Source organism: Delphinapterus leucas, chromosome 15 (genome assembly GCF_059928025.1).
Source record: "Delphinapterus leucas isolate spDelLeu-1000000601 "Yukka" chromosome 15, BTC_Dleu_Yukka2, whole genome shotgun sequence".
Lineage (NCBI taxonomy): Eukaryota > Metazoa > Chordata > Mammalia > Artiodactyla > Monodontidae > Delphinapterus > Delphinapterus leucas.
In genome coordinates this window covers 83,142,360-83,168,471 of record NC_143143.1, presented here as the reverse complement: position 1 = coordinate 83,168,471, position 26,112 = coordinate 83,142,360, and the positions used below count along the sequence as shown (strand labels likewise).

Sequence of the window (26,112 nt, the reverse complement as noted above, 5' to 3'; positions counted from 1 at the left end):
CGGAGCTGCTCCGCGTGGGTGTGGGCAGGAAAGGTTCTGGTGGGTGGCGAGGAGGGAGTCGGCCAGGGTGGAGCCAGGAGGGGCTCATGCTAGACCTGAGGTCTGCATGGCCAAGGGTGCGTGGGTAGAGGGTCGAGGCAAAAAGCCTCCGTGGCTCAAAGGGTGCTGAGTCTGGAATCGTGCCCTGGTGGGAAGCTTGTCAAGGCCTCCCTTCTAGGCCTAGAATGCGCATTTGCTGGAAACCTGCACAGGGTCAAGCGTTCCAGGCCTGGAATGTGCATTTGTTGAAAGCCTGCCCAGGCCCACATCTGTTGGTTCTAGAATCTTCTGGACAAACACCTGCTTTAGTCTCAGTCCTACTTAGTCCAGCCCCTTCTAGGCCTAGGCTGAGTTAACTTAGTCCTGAGCCGTGTAAGCCCCAAAGCCTTTTGAGGCTGGAAACTTGTCAGGCCTTGATCAGCCCCAAAGCCTGCTAGGCCGAACCCACTGTGCCCACCCACACGGCTTGCTTCTTTCTCTGACAGACCAAGTCACAATGGCAGGGACCGAGATCTCTGTCCCTCCGGAGCAGTTCACCAAAAGCAAAGAACCAGAGTTGATAACAGAAAAAGTCCTGGAGGAGGAAGAAGAAGGGGTGTGCAGAGCGAGGGAACACCCAAGCTCTGAAGAGTTAGAGGCCGAGAGCACCCACGGGGCCCTCCAGGCCAAGATCCCAGGGGGCGAGCTGGAGCTCCTGCTGGCCATCCCGGAGGAGGGCGAGAAGCACATCCTGACCCTGCAGATGGTGCACTTGACCTCCGAAGATGCGGAGCTGCGGGACCTGGCACCACAGGGCCAGGAAGAGGTGCAGGCTGGTAGTGGCCTGCAGTCACGGGTGTGGCGTGGGGACGGGTCCCAGCAGAGCCCGCACCAGTGTGTCACCATTAGCATCCAGGAGGAGGTGTACCTGCTGCAGGAGGTGGAGGTGATGCAGTTTCATGTTCTGGAGGAGAAAGTGACCGGGGCCAGTGAAGACAGTAAGTGTGCAGTGAGCCTGGCAGAAAGCTCTGGATCTATAAAGGTACAACTGGCTTTAATAAAATGGGGGGCAGGGGAGGAAGCCAGAAAACTGTTTTTTAGAGCTACCCTTCATGCAGTATTATGTATGGACAAGCAGTTTAAAATTTGCAGTTTAAAATTAAATACAGTAAAAATACTTCCCAGGAAAATCTTGGGGGACCTCATGTTGTTTTTGAAGAGTTTAAAAAGTTACACTAATTAGAATACGATGAGATGCATCGAGTTTTTAAATTGTATTCTGTTTCACCACCGAGACCCTTGATGCTTAGTAATTACAGTTTAAGCATTTTGGTTGCAATGGACAATCTTTTGTGCTTCTTTAATTTGTGTTTTTCTCTATGGATTCTATGGTTTCATCAAAGCAAAGAGTTGAATCAGGCTGTAATTAATAGTATTGTACTTGTTTGAATACCTGTTTTTATGTATTAGCTTGAGAAAGGTCAGGAAGAGGAACGGCTGCTGGCTGAAGGTGGATCCAGTGAAGAAACAGAAGGGCAGTTTTCTCTTCTGGAAGTGAGCCCAGGAGATGAAGGAAGAGTTGAAATTGTTCTGACAATTTCACCCTTAAATATTGAGAAACCTGCGCTGGGTCAAGCACATGTTGAAGAAGCCAACGCTACAGAAAGTCAAAAAAAGACGAAGGGTAGGCCAGTTCCTTTGTAAGAGACTCTTCAAACAACAGGGCTGCTGATTCTCTTTAGGGGAAGGGGATGGTAGTTGAAGTTTGAAGTGGTTGCCTTAGTCGCTTTCAGAATGTCAGGAAATGGGAGAAGTTTTGAGCTAACGTTCTGTATTGTGAGTCAAATCCAAAAGAGTTTTGCATCTTGTGCGCAGATGTTTTGAAAGCATAGAACGGAGGCTCCCGAAAAGGGCCGTGCACATAAATAGAAATTTGGGCCCCATCTGCTCCCTAGTTTGCATCCCCGGGGGGTTAGGGGGTCTGACAGAGACCAGAGCAAGTGCTTCAGGCCCTGGAGAAGGAAGGAGTGATGCCCAGAGGGCAGCAGAGGCTCCCTTTAAGGGGAGGGGATGTTTAGGTGAGGCCAGGAAAGAGGATGACTCTGACCCTCGGAAAGTATTTGTTCAGCTTTTTTTTAAAGTATTAGTTTTTCTCCCTTATTTAAATCAAGAGAGTTCACCCTTGAAGTCTCAACTTTTAGCTCATTTATAAGAAGTCATATCTGGCCACCCTCGGCTGTTTCCTCCTTCTAGCAACAGCTAGTCGGGGTTAGAAAGAGACTCAGTTTAGAAAGCCACACTGCGACCACTGTCCCTTCTCCTTACGTGTGGTTAACGTTATTCATTTAGGCTGATTGCCTCTGGCTTCAGTAGCTGGTTGCATTCGTAACCTTTGCTATATATTAGTTTCTCATATATTTAAGTCAAGAGATTGTACCCCCAAATTCCCAGCTCCTAGCTCATTTTCAGGTTTTTTAATATATTCACAATTCTGTCACCACTGTCTAATTCCAGAATATTTTTATCACCCTAAAGAGAAAAGTGTACCCATCAAACAGTCACTTCTGGGCATTTCATTTAAATGGAATCATACCCAGGTAACACATGGCCTTTTGTGTCTGGATCCCTTCACATACCATAACGTTTTCAAGGCTCATCCACGTCGTCGGAGCATGTGTCGGTACTTCATTCCTTCACCCCTGAATAACATTCCATTGTGTGGATACACACCATGTTCTGTTTATCCAGTGATCTGTTGATCCAGATTTAGGCTGTTTTGACCTTTTAGCTATTGTCCATGGTGCTGCTGTGAATATTCATGGACAAGTTTTTGTTTGCACACCTGTTTTCAGTTCTTTTGGGTGTATACCTAGGAGTGGAATTGCTGGATACTCTATGTTTCACTATTTGAGGAGCTGCAGAGCTGCACCAATTTACATTCCCACCGGCGATGTAGGAGGGTTCCACTTTCTCCACATTCTCACTATTCTCCATTTAAAAAAATTACAGCCATCCTAGTGAGTGTGAAGGGGTATCCCATTATGGTTTTCATTTGCATTTCCCTAATGACTAATGATGTTGAGTATCTTTTCATGTGTTATTGGCTATTGGTGTGTCTTCTTCGAAAATGTCTATTCAAATCCTTTGCCCATTTTTAAATTGGTACCTGTATCAGCTTCCCAGGGCTGCCATAACAAAATGCCACAAACTGGGTGGCTTAAAACAACATAAACAGGGCTTCCCTGGTGGCGCAGTGGTTGAGAGTCTGCCTGCTAATGCAGGGGACACGGGTTTGAGCCCTGGTCTGGGAAGATCCCACATGCCGCGGAGCACCTGGGCCCGTGAGCCACAACTACTGAGCCTGCGCGTCTGGAGCCTGTGCTCTGCAACAAGAGAGGCCGCGATAGTGAGAGGCCCGCACACCGCGATGAAGAGTGGCCCCTGCTTGCCACAACTAGAGAAAGCCCTCGCACAGAAACGAAGACCCAATACAGCAAAAATAAAATAAATTAATTAATAAACTCCTACCCCCAACATCTTAAAAAAATAAATAAATAAATAAATAAACATATTCTGTCACAGCTCTGGAAGCTGAAGTCTGAAATCAGTGTTGATACAGCCATGCTCTGTCGGAAGGCTCTGAAAGAGAATATGTTCCATGCCTTTCTCTTAGCTTCTGCTGATACAGCAACCACGGCATCCTTGGCTTGTAGATGCATCCCTCCAAGTCTCTGCCTCTGTTGTCACATAAAGTTCTCCATGTGTCTCTTTCTGTGTCTCTGTTCTCTTCTTATAAGGATACCAGTCATATTGGATTAGGACCCGTCCTAGTCCAGTATGATCATCTGAAATTGTCTTCAAAGACCCTATGTGCAAGTAAGGCCACATTCATAGATATTTGCCATTAGGACTGCAACGGATCTTTTTGGGGAACACAACTCAACCCCAAAACCTTCTATTCCAAGTTTGTTGAGTGTTTCATCAGGAAAGGGTGTTGGAATTTGTGAAGTGCTTTTTCTGTACCTATTGAGATGATCATGTAGGGCTTTTTCTCCCTTTCTTTTGTCAGTTTGGTGTATTACATTGATTGATTTCCATCTGCTCAACCTCTCTTCCATTACTGTGATAAATTCCACGTAGTCAAGGTGCACAGTCTTTTAAGTATGCTACTGGATTTGGTTTGCTAGTATGTTGAAGATTTTTGCATCGGTATTCATAAGGGATATTGGTCTATAGTTTTGTTCTGGTGTCTTTTTTTTCAGTATCAGAGTAATACTGGCCTCATGAAATGGGTTGGGAAGTGTTTCCTACTCTTCTCTCTCTTTTTTTTTAAGAGTTTTAGATGTTAGAGTTTAGATGTTTTTTAAGAGTTTTAGATTGCTGTTAATTCTTTAAGTCTGGTGGTATTCTCCAATGATGCCATCTGGCCCTGGGGGTTTCTTTGTTGAACTTTTTTGATTAATGACTCAATCTCTTTATTGATTGTAGGGCTATTTGGATTTTCTATTTCTTCTTGAGTCAGTTTTGGTAGTTTGTGTGTTTCTAGGAATTTTCCATTTTGTGTAGGTTTTCTAGTTTATTGACACACATCTGTGTATTCTCTTACAGTCCTTTTTATTTCTGTACGGTTGGTAGTACACTTTGCTTCCTGATTTTAGTTATTTGACTTATCTTTTTTTTTTTTTTTGGTTACAAGTCTAGAGAAAGTGTCAATGTTGATCTTTTAAAAGAACCAACTTTCAGTTTCATTGGTCCTCTCTGCTGTTTTCTTATTTTCTATCTCATTTATCTTCACTCTAATCCTTATTATTTCTTCCTTCTGCTAGCTTTGAGTTTAGACTTCTCTTATTTTTCTTGTTCCTTAAGATGTAAAGTTAGGTTATTGATCTGAAATATTTTTTCTTTTTTAATGTAAGTGTTTACAATTAAAAGTTTCCTTCTGAGCACTTTAGCTATATCCTGTAAGCTTGGTATGCCATGTTTTCACTTTTATTCATCTCAAAGTATTTTACAGTTTCTTTGTGATTTCTTCTTTGACCCATTGGTCCTTTAGGAGTGTGTTGTTTAACTTCTATATATTTGTGAATATTACAAATTTCCTTCTTTTATTGATTTCTGACTTCATTCCATAATGGTCAGAGAGCAAATTATTTCTGTCTTTTAAAATTAATTGACACTTGTCTTCTGATTTACCATATGGTCTTTCCTGAAGAAGGTACCCTATGTACCTGAGAAGAATGTATGTTCTCCTGTTGTTGAGTGGAGTGTTCTATAGCTGTTTCTTCTGTCCAGTTCGTTTATAATGTTTAAGTCTTCTGTTTCCTTGATGATATTCTGTCTAGTTCTCTTCATTGTTGAAAGTGGGGCATTGAAGTCTCAACTGTTATTGAAGCATCTCTTCCTACTTTCAGTTCTTTCAGTTTTTGCTTCAAGTATTTTGGGGATCTGTTACTAGGTTCACGTATGTTTATAATTGTTATATCTTCATGATGGTTTGACCCTTTTATCATTGCATTATGTTCTTATTTGTCTCTTGTAACAATTTTTGTCAAAGTCTGTCTTGTCTATTAGTATAGCCACCCAGCTTTCTTTTGCTTACCATTTGCATGGAGCACCTTTTGTTCAGTTACCACATTAGGTGAGAAAAGGATGTGTGTAGTTACTTTGTATTTAAGTGGAACTTGAAGACCTAAAGAAAGGTTTTTACAAATACATAAATGTTGTCTCTCCCTCCTACAGAAGTAAAACGAACCTTCCACTGTGACATCTGCACGTTCACCTCTTCTAGAATTTCGAGTTTGAATCGTCATATGAAAACTCACACCAATGAAAAGCCCTATACGTGTCACCTTTGCCTGAAAGCTTTCCGTACTGTTACTGTCCTTCGGAATCATATCAACACCCATACAGGTAAACAGCTGAGAGGGACGTTTACCTTGAATGATGTGTGTTGAGGCTTAGGTAAGATTGCAAATCCATCTGTTTGTATATTAAAATAATGCATTTGTTTAGACTTTAATTTTGTCTTTTTTCTTCAATTTTAGTTAAAAACGTTGGATGCTCCCAAGATTTTTCTCATATCTTTCCGGGGCATTTGTGGTTTAAAGAGCCTCTTAATTTTTAAAGCATTTTGAGACTGAGTGCCACTAATAAGTTATGATTCCCTAGGAAAATTGTGGCTAAATCTTGCTTAAAAGAATAAACTATGTGATTTTACAGGAACCAGGCCCTACAAGTGTGATGACTGTGACATGGCATTTGTCACCAGTGGAGAACGTGCCCGACACAGACGTTATAAACACACTCACGAGAAGCCCTTTAAATGTTCCATGTGCGCGTACGCTAGCGTAGAGGTAAGTTCACTCTTCAGGTTTCGTAGTGTTTTATTAAGAAGCTGCTGTAACAGTCAGTAAGTCAAACTACCAGTAGACTCTCTTGTAACATCTCTGCAGGAAACAATACTCACTTTGTTTCCTAAATTTAATTTTTTAAATGTGATTTCTTTGATTACTGACTAGTGAAAGCAGTATGCAGAGCTGTACAAATTACAAATAATCTGTGGTCCTTGAGAAATAATTCTCATATTTGTTAAAAAGTTCTACCCTGCATTCTTTGTAGGACTCGTTCCACAAAATCAAAGTGTATTTGTTCTGACAGAACAGAGACCCAATCTGAATGTTCGCCGAGAGTTTTGAGCTTTCCTCAGTGGCACTTGATTTGATACAAAGCAATGTGCTTAAAGATTTAAACATGGCCGGGCTTCCCTGGTGGCGCAGTGGTTGAGAGTCCGCCTGCCGATGCAGGGGACACGGGTTCGTGCCCCGGTCCGGGAAGATCCCACATGCCACGGAGTGGCTGGGCCCGTGAGCCACGTCCGCTGAGCCTGCGCGTCCGGAGCCTGTGTTCCGCAACGGGAGAGGCCGCAGCGGTGAGAGGCCCGCGTACAGCAAAAAAAAAAAAAGGTTTAAACATGGCCAGTTCCACTCTTAATGACAGAGGCCAACTTTTTAAATCTTCAGTTATAAGTCATGTTCATTTCAACTGGATCGGTTTCTTTATACCTTCCAACAGATTTAGCACACCCTCAGTGAAACAACAGAACGGTATATTTACTTTTTTTTTTTTTGCAGTACGCGGGCCCCTCACTGTTGTGGCCTCTCCCATTGCGGGGCACAGGCTCCGGATGCGTAGGCTCAGTGGCCGTGGCTCACGGGCCCAGCCGCTCCGCGGCATGTGGGATCTTCCCGGACCGGGGCACGAACCCGTGTCCCCTGCATCGGCAGGCGGACTCTCAACCACTGCGCCCCCAGGGAAGCTCTATATTTACTTTTGAGTGTCACTTTTGTACAATTAATCTTTAAGAACGCCACTATCTAGCAGAGCGCACGCTGGGTCCTGATTTTGAGCCCCATTGGGAAAGGACGATACCCTTGAATTGAACTGAGTTAAAGGGGATGGCTAAAGTTTAAATGCAGTAGTGATGAAACTGCGTTTCATCAACTAGGAAATTTCACAGGGCAGAATTTGATTCCAAAAAAATAATTTTTTTTTTTTTGCTATAACTATTTTTAAAAACTATTTGTCATCTGAGTTAAAGGTTGAAACTGTACGCTGAAAACACAAAATGAGGGTTTCAAAGAACAAAGCCATCTGAGAATCCTAAGCCTAGAATAGACGTTTGGTTGGTGTCCTGCCAGTTCTCAGCACAAATTTCCCACGTTCGCTGAGACCCTTCTCCAGGGTCGACCTCGACGTGTGGACCCTCTGTTTCTGCCATCACCTTGTTTTTTGCATCTTCCAAGTCCTAGCATGCTGGTCTGCTCTAAGGGGGAGTAGCCAAAGCCCCCCACTCTGATGCCACCCCTTTACACATATGCCAGCAGGAATGTGTGAAGCTGGGATGCAGAGTACCCCAACTTCTGAACTCCCCTCCCTCCCCCTCCTACCGTTCAAAGCCGTCCAGAGAAGGCTTACACACAGCCTTCTTTGATCATGCACACCACTCCATTTATCAAACCTCTCATGCTACAATTTTTAAAATTCCTTTTGTTTTGCTTTCTGATACACTCAAAGATATCTCTTTTTCTTCTAAAAATCTAAGCTGAATTTTTTGGTTTGGGTCCTGTTTTCCATTCCAAGTCTTCCTTTGTCCTTGAATGTTCTTTAGGCTTCTGGGTACTTTTGCTGCACATGAGGGAAGCAGGCCGAGTGAAGCCTTCCTAAGATCACAGACAGGCTGCTGAGGGCTTTCCCACGTCTGTAGCCCAAGCATGGTTCATTACCTCTGTTTCTGCTAAAGGTAGAAAAGAGCCTGAAATAAATGAATACAGAATAAGAACAGTCCTAGAAGGTCACTACAATAGGCCCAAAACATGATAAAATGGGCATGTTTGCCTTTTAACTAATTGCCTACGATATGTAATTAATCAAATTAGAATGTATTTTCTTCTACTTAAAAGTTCTTACAAACTGCTACCGCGTAGAACCTATTCTTTTTTTATATATATAAATTTATTTATTTGTTTATTTTTGGCTTCGTTGGGTCTTCGTTGCTGTGCTGGACTTTCTCTAGTTGCCGCGAGCGGGGGCTACTCTTCGTTCCGGTGCGCGGGCTTCTCATTGCGGTGGCTTCCCTTGTTGCGGAGCGCGGGCTCTAGGCGTATAGGCTTCAGTAGTTGCAGCACACGGGCTCAGTAGTTGCGGCACGCGGGCTCTAGAGCACAGGCTCAGTAGTTGTGGCTTACGGGCTCAGTAGTTGTGGCACGTGGGCTCAGTAGCTGTGGCTCGTGGGCTCTAGAGCACAGGCTCAGTAGTTGTGGCGCACGGGCTTAGTTGCTCCGCACCATGTGGGATCTTCCCGGACCAGGGCTCAAACCCGTGTCCCCTGCATTGGCAGGCGGATTCTTAACCCCTGAGCCACGAGGGAAGTCCCCGCGTAGAATCTATTCTTAATGGCAAGGAAGGTGTTCCTCCATCCCTGGGCCGTTTAGGGTCCACAGAACTTGGAACTGTGAAGTGCCTCCGACAGGTGTCGGTCCATTCAAGAGCTCATGTTTTCAAGTTTCTCTGTTTATGCAAAGCAAAAAATGTTCTGGCCTCTGCACTTCCGCAGCATGATCTAAACTTTGCAGCTGTTGAGAGGCCGTTGCCTTAGAAATGAAAATAAGATTGTGGATGCCACGGAGCAGCTAGATTTCCATTTTCCTTTGTAAAGTGAAGCTGAGGTGAGAGTCTCTTGAACGTCCTGTTCATTATCGCCCGAGGGTCTTATGCACACACATCAAATGCAGAGCGTCATCCGCCACAGAAAGGAAGCAGCAGTGGCTTTAGCAGGTTTTCTCCAGGGTGGGAGGTAGGCTCTGCTGTTAAGATCGGACTCGTTTAGATATCTTTTATAACGCTGCTTTATCGAAGACGCCACAAGTTTGAAGTTTCTGTTGCAATAAATATCTTTCATTTGTTTATCAGGCAAGTAAATTGAAGCGCCACATCCGTTCGCACACGGGCGAACGCCCCTTTCAGTGCCATCTCTGTAGCTACGCTGGCAAAGACGCCTACAAGGTGAAACGGCACATGAGGACGCATTCCGGTAAAAGTTTCTCACGCTTAAGGCCAAATAAGTAAAGCGTAGTTTCCTTCTTACAAGTGACCTTGTCAAAGTTATCTTCGGTGCAGAATTAGAGTTCGAACGTCAAAGCGAAGTTTTGACACAGGGATGTTGCCTCTGCATTTATTTAGCGTTAAGGGAGCGTAATTCAACACATAAACACAGCACGTAAATACCCCGTGGTGACCCCACTGTGAAGAGTAAACACCGTCAACTATTTGCTCCCATAGGTTTTCCAGGTTTTTCAAAGTCGGCGCCTTAATTCATCCTTCAACGTTAAGGCAAAACGAAAAACAAAGTGTACTGATTTCGTAAAGCACTGTCTTTATATTTTGTTGTATAAGGACTATGATTATGTGTGCTTCTGGGTTCTTTACACCAAGGGTAGGAACTAGATTTGGGTCTTGAACTGTGAGTGCCGCCAGATGTTAGGAGAGTCGCCCATCTGGGCTGCTGTCCACACAGCTGGACATCACGTTGTCCGGGCTTGATTTAGGAGCCTGGCCCTAGTTGGGGGTTAAACATATGGGAAAGGAGTTGCAAAGGGAGTCTTGGGGGGGAAAGAAAGGCTTTCAGCTCCAGGTGTCCTTTGGGGAGCACCAGGGGTTTCGGGGTGAAGCCCCTCGGCGGAGGGTCGTTGTTGTCATCCGTGTCCCAGGTGAGAGGCCCTACGAATGCCACATCTGCCACGCACGCTTCACCCAGAGCGGGACCATGAAGATACATGTCCTGCAGAAGCACGGCGAGAACGTCCCCAAGTACCAGTGCCCGCATTGTGACACCGTCACTGCAAGGAAGAGCGACCTGCGTGAGTGTCTGGCTTAGAGAACTTCCTTTAGCTGCCCCGTGGGCCGGCTCTTCGGGAAGCCTGTGGAGCCCTGGGCCTGATTCCAGGGAGGCAGCGGGATTCAGGAGCTGCTCCTGGGTGTGTGTGTGTTTTTTTTCCGGACGTCCTGTGATGCCATCTTGTGGCTAGATCTCGTAAGTGCAGTTTCAGAGTCTGGCCCAGGCCCGGTCCAGGTACACAGATGAGCTCTCAAGGGCATTTGAGCTCATAGAGGGCTTCCCCGGATACTATTTTATTCCATAGTGGGCCTGTTTTTACAGATGACGAAGCGGATAAGGGACAAAAAGCGAACTGCCCCAGAGTCTCGTGACCAGGTGCCAGGAGGTGGCCTGATTGCAGGTTCTGACTCTCTATTAAATGATCTCTCCCGTGACACTCAGCAAATTTTTCTTAAACCCTTGCTGTGATCCTAAACAATTCTGGGAACCGAGGGTGGAAGCAAGACATGGTTCTTCCCATAAGGAACTTGCTTCAGTAAAAGAGCCCGCTTCACGTGACGTGAAATCCGTACTGTGACAAGGTGAACCCTCCTAATGATACGAGGCACCTTGAGCAGTTCCGAGTGCCAGACTGGGAGCTGGGATTGTATCTCGCCTGCAGGGGAAACCGGCCCTACTTAGCCGGGGGCGGTGGTGGAGGTGACGGTGAGTGAACCAGCCCCTCTCCTTTGTTTCAGGGTTCCTGGTCTCTCATTTTCTTCTTTCTAAAGCACACAACACTGTGACACTCAGAATATGTCGGCAGAAATAGAGTCCCTGGTTTGCCCAGAGAAATTCTGGAGATGAGAGGCACAGACATTTGCAAACATTTCTGAAAGGGTAAAGGTGTTTAATGAAGTCTTAACTTTGCGTCCAGATCCTTTGTCAGTTGCAAAACACAGCCCAGTGAGACCCTGTAGAGCACAAGAGTCTTGAGCCAGTTGCCGAGAAAGGACATTTTCGACACCACGGCAAAGAAATACAGGTCATGTCCCATCCAAGTCGGTGGCGCACTCCCTATACCTCCATGTAGCCGTAAGGTGCTTTGTACACAAGCTAAGTCTTCCTTCCTGACACTATATGAGACACCAAGCTCTTTAAATGACCGAGTCGGCACGTATGAGGTGTGTACCTCTGCCCTGCAGAGACGTCTTACACAAAGGATCACAAAGCCACCATGCTTTAGACCTAGTTGAGCAGAAATTATCCTAGAGCGCGCCTCTCAAGTACGACGTAGGAAAAAACAGAGCACTGGCCTCTAACAGAACGTCGGGGCTTTTATTTTAAGCCAGAATACTGAAGTTATATCTTTGTTATGTAAAACCATCTTAACATTATCCTAAAAGTCCGCCCACACCGTAAGGTTCTCCAAGTGCTTTGTTAAATGAACACACTAGGTCCAATATGCCCTAGCTTATGTAACGCTTGACTCTGTATGAACGAATGTTAAAATGAGATGTCAGTGTGATGTGCATTTAGAGCAGCAGTTTTTTAGCTGAGACTGATTTTACCTCCCAGGAGACATTTGGCAGTGTCTGGAGGCACTTCGGTTGTCACAAGTGGGGAGGAAGGGATGCTACTGGCACACTAGAGGGTAGAGGCCAGGGATGCTGCTGAAAACAGGACACCCACCCAGGAAGGCATTAGCCAGCCTCAAGTGTTAATACAGGCAGACCTCGTTTTATTGCACTTTGCTTTCTCGTGCTTCTCAGGTACCGCGTATTTTACAGATTGAAGGTTTGTGGCAACCCTGCGTTGAGCAAGTCTGTTGGCACCATCTTTCCAACAGCATTTGCTCACTTCTGGTCTCCATGTCACATTTTGGTAAATCTCGCAATATTTCAAACCCTCCACCAGCAAAAAGATGATCACTTGCTGAAGGCTCAGATGACGATTAGCATTTTTTAGCAGTATGTTTAAAGTATGTACATTGTTTTTTAGACATAGTGCTACTGCACGCTTAACAGACTACGGTATAGCGTAAACGTAAATTTTATACGCGGTGGGAAACGAGGAAATCCATGTGATTCACTTTATTGTGATGGTCTGGAACGGAACCTGCAGTATCTCCGAGGTCTGCCTGTAGTAGCAAGGGTGAGAAACCCTATTTGGAGCGTAGGGGGAAATCGGCCTCACAGAAAGTAACCCTATTCTCCCACGTGATGTTCTGTTACTCTTTTAGGTGTCCATTTGCTCAAGCTGCATACGTACGAAGCTGCAGAGATGAAGTGCCGCTACTGTTCTGCTGTCTTCCACGAGCGCTACGCTCTCATTCAGCACCAGAAAACTCACAGAAACGAGAAGAGGTTCAAGTGTGAACACTGCAGCTACGCCTGCAAGCAGGTACTGTGTTTCAGGCACTTTGGGGAGGAGCCAGGAGTTGAAAGCAAGCGTTCTTAAAGTGTGGCTCACAGACCCCTAGAGGTCCTTGAAACCAATCAGGATCATAAGATCAAGATCACTGTTATTAACTAGTTGTAATGCCAACACATTATTTGCCCTTTTCACTAGGTGACATTGGCACTGATGGTGCAAGAACAGTGGAGCTGCTTTAATGTGAGTCAGTGCGGCCACACCAAGCAGGACCACTGTGTTCTTGTTCTTCGTGCACTGGCAGCAAAAAGGAAGGGCAGTTTACTTAAGAATGTCCTTGACAAAGCCGTGAAAGTTATTCACTTTATTCCATCTTGATTGACCCTGAATGCTCTTTTTAATAGTCTGCGTGATGAACTACGAAGTTGGCATAAAGCACCTCCGCTGTCCTCCAAAGCACGGTGGTCATCTGGAGGAGGCATCCGTGGGACTTTTGAGTTGCCAGCTCAACTAGCCACCTTTTCGTGAATCACTATTTTTTCTTGAAAGAACAGATGACAAACTCTACTTATTCCATTATTGGGTATTTGGTAGACGTTCTCTTGAAAGCAAATGAAGTGATCCTGCCATGTCAAGGAAAGTGGGTTGCCAAGAAAGCAGTTCCCACTTGGAAAACTTACATCCATCAGCGTGAACCTGGCAGCTTTCTAATACTTAAGACTTTTCAAATGAGACTGAAGTGATTTTAAGAAAGCATTTTTAATAGTATACACTCAACACCTAGAAGCTCTTTATAACTCAGAGCTTCTGATGGTTTCCAAATGACCCACCTGTTATTTACAAAATCATGTAATAACCCACCTGTTATTTACAAAATCATGCATGGGTAAAAGATCCATTCTAAGTATAAAAAGAGCAACACATTTTAACATAACAAAGTACAAAAAGTTCACTGGTGTGGTTTCAGGTCCCACATTTTAACCAACTTTTAAGAAATTACCACTTGTTGAATGTTGGTGTAATAGAGAAGAATACCCGCAATTATTTGAGGAAAAACGATAAAAATTCTGCTCCCTTTCCCAACTACATATCTGGGAGAGCAGATGTTCTTCATCTATTTCGGCCACAATAACACACCCCTACAGACCGAAGGCAGAAGCTATTTCCTTTGAATAAGGTTGCCAGACTTAGAAATAAAAATAGATAATGACCAGTTAAATTTGAATTTCAGGTAAACAACAAATACTTTTGTATACAAGTATGTCCCAAATAGTGCCATCTTATATATGAGGCGAGACATTAGTGTTTTTGTTTTTAAAAAAAATAGATAATAGGGCTTCCCTGGTGGCGCAGTGGTTGAGAGTCCGCCTGCCGATGCAGGGGACACGGGTTCATGCCCCGGTCCGGGAGGATCCCACGTGCCGCAGAGCGGCTGGGCCCGTGAGCCATGGCCGCTGAGCCTGCGCGTCCGGAGCCTGTGCTCCACAGCGGGAGAGGCCACAGTAGTGAGAGGCCCGCATACCGCAAAAAATAAATAAATAAAAATTTAAAAATAGATAACAGACATTTACAGAGGTATGTTAACATAGTTGGTTTGTTGTTATTTTTCAATGAATTGATAAATATTTTTTATATTTTTAATTTCTCGATTGATTTCTAATACAGTCAATATTAATAGATATCATCCCCATATACAAAAGCTCCTTGGAGTTGGCCATGATTTTTTATGAGTATAATGGGTCCTAAGACCAAAAGCTGGAGAACTCAACAGCGGTTTTGAAGCATTGTGCGCTACTGTGAATATTTTGCCGCTGGTCACCGAAGGTGGAGGTCAGTTCTTATTGTGTTTCAAAGTGTGGGCTAGAAATAGCATATGCTTTGAATAAAAGAGAGTGCGTTTTTCTCATAGATTTTGAGGTTTAGACTGTTTGGATGCCTCAGGCTCAAATTTGTGTAAATCAACTAAGAGAGCTTCCTGGAAGATGGATGAGACTTGGGAGGTGGTCCCAGGGAGGATAGAGCCCCAGGTGTTTGGGGAGCAGAGAGCAGACAGGGGTACCTGGAGACCAGGGATGAGGCTGGAGCACTGCTGGGTGCACTGAGCCGCTTTGGTCCTGGAGAGCAGCCCTCCCAGGTTGGACCACGACTCCCAGCAGGAGACCAGGTGATGCTTACCTGGGAGAGAGGGATGAGCTGAAAGGTGTGTGGCGGGGAGGTGTATGTTCATGAGAGAAAGATTGCAAGGAAGGCCATCAGTTGGGGCATTAACAGTAATGCAGAAGTGGTCGTATATTCCATCTGAATAATCATGCCATTTTAAGTAAAACAAATAAAATGTGTACTTTTGGTGCTTCCCTGGTGGCGCAGTGGTTGAGAGTCTGCCTGCCGATGCAGGGGACACGGGTTCGTGCCCCAGTCCGGGAAGATCCCACATGCGGCGGAGCAGCTGGGCCCGTGAGCCATGGCCGCTGAGCCTGCACGTCCGGAGCCTGCGCTCCGCAACGGGAGAGGCCACAGCAGTGAGAGGCCCGCGTACCGCAAAAAAAAAAAAAAAAAAAGAAACAAAAAAAATGTGTACTTTTGCTTGGCTCTCTCTATATTCTTGTCCTGATGCCCCAAATGATTTACTCATATAAATCTTAGTTAAAATTTTTGGCGATTTCTTTGCCAAGAACAATTATTTTCACCCAAATGCTTTTTTTAAATAAAAAAAAAAGGAATTTATTTATTTATTTATGGCTGCGTTGGGTCTTCACTGCTGCACATGGGCTTTCTCTAGTTGCAGTGAACGGGGGCTACTCTTTGTTGCAGTGTGTGGGCTTCTCATTGCAGTGGCTTCTCTTGTTGCGGAGCACGGGCTCTAGGCATGCGGGCTTCAGTAGTTGTGGCACATGGGCTCAGTAGTTGTGGCTCTCGGGCTCTAGAGTGCAGGCTCAGTAGCTGTAGCTCACAGGCTTAGTTGCTCCGCGGCATGTGGGATCCTCCCGGACCAGGGCTCGAACCCGTGTCCCCTGCGTTGGCAGGTGGATTCTTAAGCACTGTGCCACTGGGGAAGTCCCCCACTATGCTTTTAAATCGATATGAAGATTTGTAACACTATCAGGAAGTAGCCAGGAAAATGTTTAGATGCTTAATGTCCTTCAGACCCCAAAAGCCTGCTGAGTTGAAACTCTAACAATAGATTTTCAAGTTTGCAGGTTCCATCTGCCCTTTGTAAACTCAGATCATGGCAAATAATTATAGAAATAGGGCTGCAAATACATAAGCTCTTTTGGAGGGGAAATTGATTACGGTTTCACTCCCCAAGGTATGTTCTACTGCATCCCTCCTGGGACTGTAGGACCAGCTGGGAGTAATCGTGAGAACTTGGTAACCTGATGGCAGGGACTGTGTAAGCTTGTTTCCTAGAGGCCAGACCGCGCTACTTCCACCGTAGTGCTGTGTCAAGAATGCGTTTGCTTTGTTTTTTCTTAAAAATGCACACATCTTTGGGGAGGGGAAAAAAAAAAGGTATACAGTAAATAACGTCTGATGCTAAAAAATTCCTGTCAGTAGCTCAGCCATTTGTTTTCCTTCCCTTCTAGAAACGTCATATGACAGTTCACATACGTACCCACACTGGAGAGAAGCCGTTTGCCTGCCTCTCCTGCAATAGACGTTTCCAACAGAAGCAACTTCTAAACGTGCACTTCAAGAAATACCACGACACAACTTTCGTCCCGACTGTTTACAAATGCCCCAGGTGTGGCAAAGGCTTTTCCCGCTTGGTAAGCTCACTCAAGTCCCAATAAATCCTCCTTGAAAAGATCCCTGTGTCCCCAGGCACGGTGTCACACTTGGGCAGTTTTATCCTGATTATAGAAACTTGCCAGGATTTAAGGTAGCATCTGTCATGCCTTAAGAAAGTGGTTATTAGTTTTTTGGAGTCACAAAACTCTTGAAAATCTTATAAACATGTGGTTTCCCTTCCGTGAAAAAAGACACTCCTGCAGACAGAATCTTGCAAATGGCTTTAGGGTTTTCTCAGGCTCCCAAACAATCTACAAAGAACCCCTGCTTTTAGGGTAACATTTTAAAAATTGTCCCTGTGGATTAGATTTAGGCTACTTCACAGAGAATGCAGTTTTTAATATGTTTTGTAGATATTCTTAGAATAGGGCGCTCGGTGCTGTGCTCAGAAATACATTTACTCTTCAGTTTTATTTTTTTAGGTGTCGTATTAGTTATCTATTGCATAACAAATCACCTCGAGACGTAGTGGCTTAAGACAACCAACGTTTGTTATCTCTCATTTTCTGTGGGTTGGGAAGTTGGGAGTGGCTCAGCTGGGTGGTTCTGCCTCTGGGTCTCTCGTGAGTTGCCGTCAGGATGTTGTCAGGGGCTGTAGTCATTTGATGGCGTGACTGGAGCTGGAGGTACCGCTTCTAAGATGGCGTGCTCAACATGGCTGTTGGCAGGAGGCTTCAGTTCCTCGCTACGTGGACCCCTCCATTGGGCTGCTCAAGTGTCCTCGTAACCAGAGCGAGAGAGAGCAAGGAGGAAGCCACAGTGTCCCCTAATCTTAGAAGTGACACGACCCTACTTTTCTAATTTCATTAGAAATTCAGCCCATATTCAAGGGGTGAGGAGTAAAGTCCCTTTTGAAAGAAAGAGCGCCAAAGAATTTGTGGACATTTTAAAGCCACCACAGGTGATTAGCTAGATCCCTAGAGGATGTGTGTACTTTATAAAAGTTGAAAATTATCTGAACTTGACTATTTTTATGGAAGAAACTATCTTTTCTCTTAGAGGAAGATGGTAGGGTAGTTGTGTTTTTTGGGTAGTGTGTGGGACAGTTCTGGAGTGTTAATGCTATTAGTTGAAAATTTCAAACAGAAGCGGTGGCAGTGCTCCAAAAACAGTGTCATTCATACTGAGTTAAAATTGTAAAGAAGCTGCCCTTTGGTGTGAGGAACAAGAAAGCAGAGTAAAGAGTAAGTCAACCTCACAGAATCCTTCAGAACATGAAGTCAGAAGTTTTGAAGCTTCTCCTTCCATTCGAGAAAGCACATTGGGACTTGCATCTAGAATATAAAAAGAATGTTTACAGCACTATAATAAAAAGTTAAATACCCTATTAGAAACAGGCAAAGGATCTAAGTAGACGTTTCTCCGAAGAAAATATACAGATGGCCGATAGGCACATGAAAACATTCGTCACTAAGGAAATGCAAGTCAAAATCACAGTGAGATACCCCTAGGACGAGCCATTAGAATGGCTGTGATCAAAGAAGGCAGATAATAAAAGATGTGGGAAAACTGAACCTGTTATACATTGCTGGTGGGATTTTTAAACGGTGAAGTCACCTTGTAAAACCGTCCGGCAGTTCCTCAAAAAAGTTAAACATAGAGTTACCATGTGACCCGGCAATTCCACTCCTAGGCATGTATCCCAAAGAGTTGAAACATATAGCCACACAAAAACGTGTACACAAATGTTCACAGCAGCGTTATTCATAATAGCCAAAAAGTGGAAACTACCCAAATGTCCATCACCTAACGAACAGATAAAACGTGGCCCGCCCATACACTGGAATATTATTCAACCACAAAAAGAAGTGAAACACTGATACATGCTATATAACGTGGGTGAACCTCGAAAGAAGCCAGACACAGAAGGCTACATATTATATGATCCATCTTGATGAAATGTCCAGAACAGGCAAATTCATAGAGACAGAAAGTAGACTAGTGGCTGCCTGGAGCTGGAAGGAGGGGGAATGCAGAGTGTTTACGGTATAGGATTTCTTTTTGAAATGTTCTAACATTGATTGTGGTGGATAGTTGCTCAATTCTGTGAATGAACTAAAAACCTTGAATTACACATTTTAAACAGGTGGACTTTATGGCATGGGAATTATATCTCAATAAAGCTGTTTATAAAGAATAAAAGAAAGGGATTTCCCGTTTCTGGTTCCATGTGTAAGGAACTTGGAAGTCACTGCTTCATCCTAACAGGTAAAAAACTGAACAGAGTGAAAAATCAACCACTCTTTAGGATCCGTAAAAGAGGCGAGGCCACAGGGCAAACCGCTGCCCCCAAGCTTGGAGACACAGACAGGTGAACGCAGGGAGTCCCCTCTTACCTGAGCAGAGACTTAGAAGCAGGAACTGCTGTGGAAGCCAGTGCCGGTGTAGGAAAACCAGAGCTGTCACTGATGAATTGCTGGAGGCTCGGTGTGGACAACTGAGTGTTGAAAGGTGCAGGGGGATCCAGTCATAGGGGGATCCCCACAATATTGTGAGTTTTACCACCAGGAGTTTAACAAGGTTCCCACAGCGAATATCTAAAACAAAAAACAAAAAAAATCTCCTTCTGCTTCCTGCAGGGGGAGTGGAAAAGGAACCATTCTTCTTACCAGGGCCTGTCCTAGGGGTAGACTAGTTAACCAGTGCCTAATCTGCTGGGGTTTTATCAGAGCCTAACTGACCTGGGGAAGGGAAATACCCAAGTCCACCCCATTCTAGACATTCTGTCCCACCCAAGAGGGGAGAAAAAAGAAACTGAGAAACCACAGCCCAGAGGCACAGGCTCACGAAAAGGCTGAGCCCTCAACACAGGCTGGAGAATGCACCCCACACCACCACATTACTAAAGGCTTATTTACAGCAGCTCCTTTTATCCAAAAAAAAGAAAAATTCCAAGGCGTGCCAAACAGCAAAAAGCACAATTTGAAGAGACAGAGCAAGCATCAGGAATGGCAGGGATGTTGGAGTTATCAGACTAGGAGCTTAAAACAACTATGATTCATATGCTAAGGACGCTAACAGAAAAAGTAGGCAGGGCTTCCCTGGTGGCACAGTGGTTGAGAGTCCGCCTGCCGATGCAGGGGACGCGGGTTCGTGCCCCGGTCCGGGAAGATCCCACATGCCGCGGAGCGGCTGGGCCCGTGAGCCATGGCCGCTGAGCCTGCGCGTCCGGAGCCTGTGCTCCACAGCGGGAGAGGCCACAACAGTGAGAGGCCCGCATACCGCAAAAAAAAAAAACACTTAAAACTCAACAATAAGAAAACAGCACAGTTAAAAAATGGGCCAAGGACTTTGACACCTCACCAAAGAAGATACACTGATGGCAAATAAGCATATGAAAAATTGTTCCCCATCATATGTCATCAGGGAAATGCAAATTAAAACTATGAGATACCACGACACACCTATTGGAATGGCCAAAATCCGGAATACTGACAACACCAAACGCCAGTGAGGAGGTGGAACAACAGAAATTCTTCTTCATTGCTGGTTGCAGTGTAAAATGGTGCAGACAGTTTGGAACTTTCTTACGAAACTAAACATACTCATACCCCACAGTTCCACAGTCGTGCTCTTTGGTATTTACCCAAAAGAGTTGAAAGCTTATGTCCACACAGAAACCTACACACAGGTGTTTATAGCAGCTTTACTCATAATTGCCCAAACTTGGAAACAACCAAGACTCCCTTGAGTAGGTGGATGGATAAACAAACTGTGGTGCATCCAGACAGTGGAATATTATTGAGCACTAAACGGAAACAAGCCATCAAGCCATGAAAAGACATGGAGAGGGACTTCCCTGGCGGTCCAGTGGTTGGGACTTTGCCTTCCAACGCAGGGGGTGCAGGTTCGATCCCTGGTCGGGGAACTAAGATCCCACATGCCTCGCAGCCAAAAAACCAAAACATAAAAAAGAAGCAATATTGTAACAGACTCAATAAAGGCTTTAAAAATGGTCCACATCAACAATGAGACTCCTGATTGAACACCTGCATAGACCATAACCTCCTGGACTTTGGATGGCTCATTGTGAGCAAACAGCAGTAAGATGGAGACGGTGGAGAAGTTTCGTGGTCTGTATACCTTCCTTTCTCTTCTTTTCCCTCTTCTCCCTTGTCCCTTTCCGACTCCTCCTTCTTTAGTAGATTGTAAAGATAATGTTAGCATCAGAGAACTAGAATTGGATTAAAAGGGCTTCCAAGAAGGGAGAGAAAAGCTTTGGTAGAGGACCAGATAAGTCAAGGGATCTTAACCACGCGGCAAGTATGTGATTTGTCTTGGATGGCACCAGAGTGCTTTTTCTGGAACTGCATCATTTTGACAGTGCCACATATGCTCATTTAACACAAATTTGTGAAGGACTTACTAGGTGCCAGGCTCTGTGCTAACCCTAAGGACGCCGGATTCATAAGGTTGGAGTTATATCTTTGAGGATCGTTAAATCTATTAGCTCCCTAACATTGTCACTCTTTTTTTGTTGTTACTCTTCTTTTTTTTAATTAAAAACATTTTTTTAGTTAGAGAACTTCTTATTAATTCCCTTTATATAATTTAAAAAGCAGGCTTTTAATGTAACAATTTAGCGTGGCCTAAATGTTTAGTCATTACAGTTGGAAAATTATTACTCTTATTTTTAAGAGAAGTTACAAAAGTTTATGGTAATCCGAAACCAACAAAACAATGGCAACAACAACAAAAAAATTTAATATCAAAGAGAAAAATTCTATTTTGAAGATGTTATCTAGAAAGAGTGAATACTTTAATTAAGTGAAATAATGATTATTTATGGACTTATGGTTACTTATTGGTTTTTGTGTGCCTAGTTCTTCAGAGATCTAGCATGACCAGTGCTGAATACTTCTATTCAACTTGTGATTCCCAAGAAGAGGAATGGGTGTCCCTTTCATCTCTTTCGCTGAACTTGTAAATACAAGAAGTGACATTGTTATCAGCACATTATCTTTGTCTAGGAGGACAACAGTATACTTTGCATTAGCTTCCTGTGTTAGGAATTCATAGTGTACGCAGTAATACAAAATGAGCTGCAGCAAGCGTTGGTGGGGTAAAGGGTTATAAGTGTCCCAGGTTAATGAAAATGGTGTAATTCTCCTCAGATCTCCCCTTTCTGAACATGAGAGCAACCAGTTATTTTCCCGTTGAAAATTCTCAGCTGTTGTGTGACAGCGAGTGGGGTGAAGCTGTTTCTTCATTAAGAATAGCTGTTAAACTTCTATGTCTTTCCTCTCTAAAAAAGATTTGATGGCACAGGCATAAAGAAAACTACCGACTAAATACTTGGTTTTCATTCTTAGCCTCACAGTACACAATGGGCAAAATATAACAATTAGATGGTAGAAACAGTTAATATTTACTTTCAAAGTTATGGGGCGGGACATTTCACGAATCGGAAGAAATTTTATCAAAATTGTTCATAAAGAAAACCTCAAATTTCTCTTTAACTTCCAAAATACTTGAAATTGCAAGATCATGTTCTTGACCATTGCAAAAAAATGTTTTTAAATCAGCAGTACAAATTTGAATATTTAAAATCACTCTTTTATAACATGATTAGGACTAAAGGAGAAATCAAGAATAGAATTAAGATTATATTCAAAACTTATGAATAGCACGTGTCCAAACTAATGGGATGCAGCCAAAAACTACAGCTGTTCGAGTCCTTTGCATTTCCATTTGAATTTTAGGATTAGCTTGTCAATATTTGTAAAGTTGTAGCTTTAAATGAGTTTATAATACAAAATGTAAAAGAGGAAATAAACATTTAAATTACTATTTTAGAAAGAGCAAAAATAAAAAAGGTCCACATCAAAAAAATCTCAAAAAAAAAAGACATGGGGGAACTTTAAATGTGCATTAAGTGAAAGAAGCTAGTCGGAAAAGGCTCCATACCGTATGATTTCAACCCTGTGGCACTCTGGAAAGGGCAAAACTGTGGAGACAGTAAGAGGACCAGCGGTCGCTTGGGGTTGGGGTTTGGGGGAAGAAAGAATAGGTAGACAGCAGAGGATTTGTAGGGAAGAAAATCTACCTCCCTCTCAATTTTGCTGTGAACCTAAAACTGCTCTTTAAAAATTATGTTTAAAAACAGACAAATAAATGAAAGTATATCTGGATACTCAAATTCAATTTAATTTTTAAAAAGTATATGATTCACAAACTTCCATTCTTTAGCCCACAGTGGTCCCAGTGTATCTGTATACCAGAATGTCACAGGGCCACCCCTCTCCTCCCCAGTAAGGACCCCCTGCTCTGGATTCAGAATACTGGGCACCTCCTCTCTTGAGAAACATTTCCCTGACACAGAGGTTTGTATTATTACTTTGCCCCCTGGGCCGTAAATGTCCATATATTTACTTAAAATCTTACCCCACTTACTTTGTAAAGGCTGGATGTGTTTTTGTTTGTTTTGTTTGCTCATCCAAACTTGTGTCAGGAGTTCTTAACCATGAACTTTGTGAAGTTGTAGGGAGACTGTGTATGGAGATACACATGCCCGTTGCTGGGGAAGGAGCCTTGCTTTTTATCATATTCACAAAGGAATCCTTGACCCCAAAAGGCTTGGTTTTATATACTTCGTCATCCTATAAACCAGGGATTGGCACGCTTTTTTCTGGAAAGGGCCAGAGTAAATATTTTCAGCTTCACAACTACTCAAGCCTGCCGTTGTAGCTCAAAAGCAGTTTGCCAACGCCTATGGATAAGCATAAAATGGAAGAAATTTAAATACCATCCCCCTCCCCTCACATATGGATCCTTCCTCTTCCCCCCGACGCACCAGGACAGCCCCGACCACCACACTGAAGTCTCAGTGGAAATTAGGGGTCACATTTTATATAATCAGCATATTTAATGACATGCCGCCAGTATCTTACTTTAGCATATGGACTTAGTGTTAAGTGTTCTCACTTATTTTAAACCATCCTGCGTGTTCATAGACAAAAATATATCGTTACTAGGTTCGATAGGAAAGCTCTGAGCTGCCTTCTTAATTCCAAATGTTGTACAGCCTTAATACCTCCATGCATAGTGGGTCTGGAGGGAAGCTGGTAGGGCAGTAGAATGCCCATGGTATATTACTGATTTTCATAAAATCGAGGGTCTATTGAATTTTTCAAGCCTCGCTTCAGTAGAAGCAGTCTAGGAAAATGAATTTTGTCTTCTCATTGACGTCCACGACTTTAAAAATATTTAAAAATAAGCTGGGTTTCGGCCAGACCGAAAACACAACGGAAAAGGGTCACCTTTGAAAAAACCATCTTTTTTGTACAAGATTACCCAAGGCGCGCGTTCCTCCCCGCTTCCCGTCTCTTTAGCCGTGGGTTTTCCACGCCATTCCCAGTGATGCTGGCTTTCCCTGTGCTCTCATTTCTCCGGCAGAATAACATGCAGAGACACCTGAAAAAGTGTGGCTCCAGGCGAGAAAAGCCAACCACCTCGGAAAAAGGAAGACGAACAAAAATGAGGAAGCCGACCATCCCGAAAGAGGCAGCCGAGGAAGACGGTACCTCCTGTTAAATGAATCCGGTTTTCTTTTGACGGTGGTTCTCTGGTTGTGCGTTTCCCTGGGTGCTGAGCGTTACTATGCAGGGGACGCATCCAGAAACCCTGAGTGTCCGACCGCAGCAGGCGCCTGGTCCCAGCAGCCATTGCTGCTGCTGCCCCGACGGGCGGGTTGGTGAAGTGGGAGGATGCGCAGAGGAAGTGAGCCTGGGGACCCCGGTGGGTCCACACCCCCCGTCACGTGGGGTCCTGACGGGACGTGAGAGCCAGGCGATGACGCTGCACGTGCCCCCGCTGTCCTCGGTCGTGCTGGTGGACCGTCCCTGTGCCTGGTGGAGCTATGGGCCTGTGTCCATCTCCTGGGGCTGCCGCAGCAAATGACCACATGCTGGGTGGCGTACAACAACGGGAATTGATTTGCTTGTAGGTCTGGAGGCAGAAGCCCTAAATCAAGGCCATCAGCAGGGCTACGCTCCATCTGCACGCTCTGGGGCGGGGGGGGGGGGGGGCACCCTTCCTTGCCTCTTCCGGCCTCCGGTGGCCCAGGCGCCCCTGGGCCTGTGGCTGCATCACCCCGTCTCTGCCTCTGTCTGCCCGTGGGCGCATCCCCTGTATCTGCGTCTCACCTTTTCTGTCTCATACAGACACGTGTCGTTGGCTTTAGGGCCTGCCTGGAAGATCCAGGATGATCTCATCTCGAGGGCCTTCATTACATCTTCAAAGACCCTTCTTCCAAATAAAGTCCCAGTCTCAGTTTGGGGGTTAGGATGTGGACGTGTCTTTTGCGGGGCTGCCATTCAACCCACTCCAGGCGTCAGTCTTTTCCCTCCAGCCTCAGGGAGCAGATGTGAGTCCCCAGGTTAACACGGGTTGTCCGTGCGCTGTCGGCCCTGTGGAAGGTTCTGCTCCACGAGGAGGAGGCCCTAGCTCCTGTGCAGCTGTTCTGTTCCTTTCGTATGAGAATCTTAGACTTAGAGTGTGACTGGAAACCAAGGCAACCTTCAGCAAAAACAAATGGAAAATGTTTGCATGGCATCCTCATCCTTTAAATTCCCTAGATTTTGATTCCAGCCCCAATCCTGGACTTGTGAATGTTCCCACGGAGAGCTGGAAGCCTCTTCCTTCCTCCAAGGGTTGTTGTCAGGTAAAGTGGAGGACACGCCCAGTTAAATTTGAATTTCAGATAAACAATGAATAACTTTGTCGTCTGAGTATATCCCACACACTATCTGGGATAAACTTATGCTAAGCAATGATTCAGTGTTTATCGGAAACTCACGTTTAACAGGGCGTCCTGCAGTCCGTCCCTTTCCCCTCTGTGCAGCGTCCCTCATTTCAGTAACTGTCCACATGCCAAACTCCCTGGTTCTTTTTGCACGTCTCACCCACCTGGCAAAGCTCAAACCCTGGAGGCATCGCGGGAGCCAGGTCCTGGAGGGCGGGTTACCTGGCAGGACCTAGGGGTCCTCAGTCGGTGCACAGCTGCCCAGCTCAGTTACAACCATCCAGAATCGCACCCACGGCCCATCTCTGGAGCACCTGTTTTATCTCCTGCAGGAGTTACCATGTCCCACCGAGAGCTCACACGTGGTCCCTTTTATCCTGAGTGCAGCCCCACACCGCAGGCCTTCATGCCGTCCGCCAGTGGAGAACTGGATGGCAGAGGCCACAGCCCGCCCCGGGCTCCCGTGGACACCCCGTGGCACCTCTCCCACCTGCTCACCCCTCCACGTTTCTCTTCTCCCTCCCCAGCGGCCAGCTCGTCCGGTTCAGCCAGATCCTTCTCACCAGCCTCAAATATACTTGTGTCTTGAGAAAAAATAAATACACCGGCAGGACTCCCAGCTCCACTCTGCTCCCTCTTGTTCCCATGGACTCCCCTCTCCCCTGCCCCGTCGGCCCCTCCATTGTTCAAGCCTGAGGGCTTCCAGCCTGGGCACCGGCCTCCGCAGTTGTGGGGCAGCACCTCACCCTCATTAATCCTGAGCTGACCTCTCCCCAACGTGCTTTCTGGACGTTGACATTGAAAGAACAGAAAAAAA

At 44.9% G+C, this 26,112-nt stretch overlaps 1 protein-coding gene and 1 pseudogene across 1 annotated transcript; both read left to right on the top strand.

Moving 5' to 3' along the window:
* The first annotated feature begins 495 nt into the window (after nucleotides 1-495).
* LOC149747519 (transcriptional repressor CTCFL pseudogene) lies at nucleotides 496-1,571 on the top strand (annotated as a pseudogene).
* CTCFL (CCCTC-binding factor like) lies at nucleotides 1,273-24,568 on the top strand. Its single transcript, XM_089895440.1, has 9 exons — nucleotides 1,273-1,281; nucleotides 1,489-1,702; nucleotides 5,758-5,928; nucleotides 6,238-6,371; nucleotides 9,487-9,607; nucleotides 10,284-10,433; nucleotides 12,633-12,793; nucleotides 16,348-16,530; nucleotides 23,948-24,568. Exons 1-9 carry the CDS (start codon nucleotides 1,273-1,275, stop codon nucleotides 24,083-24,085), a joined length of 1,281 nt encoding a protein of 426 aa, XP_089751566.1. The 3' UTR covers nucleotides 24,086-24,568.
* Nucleotides 24,569-26,112: the final 1,544 nt, after the last annotated feature.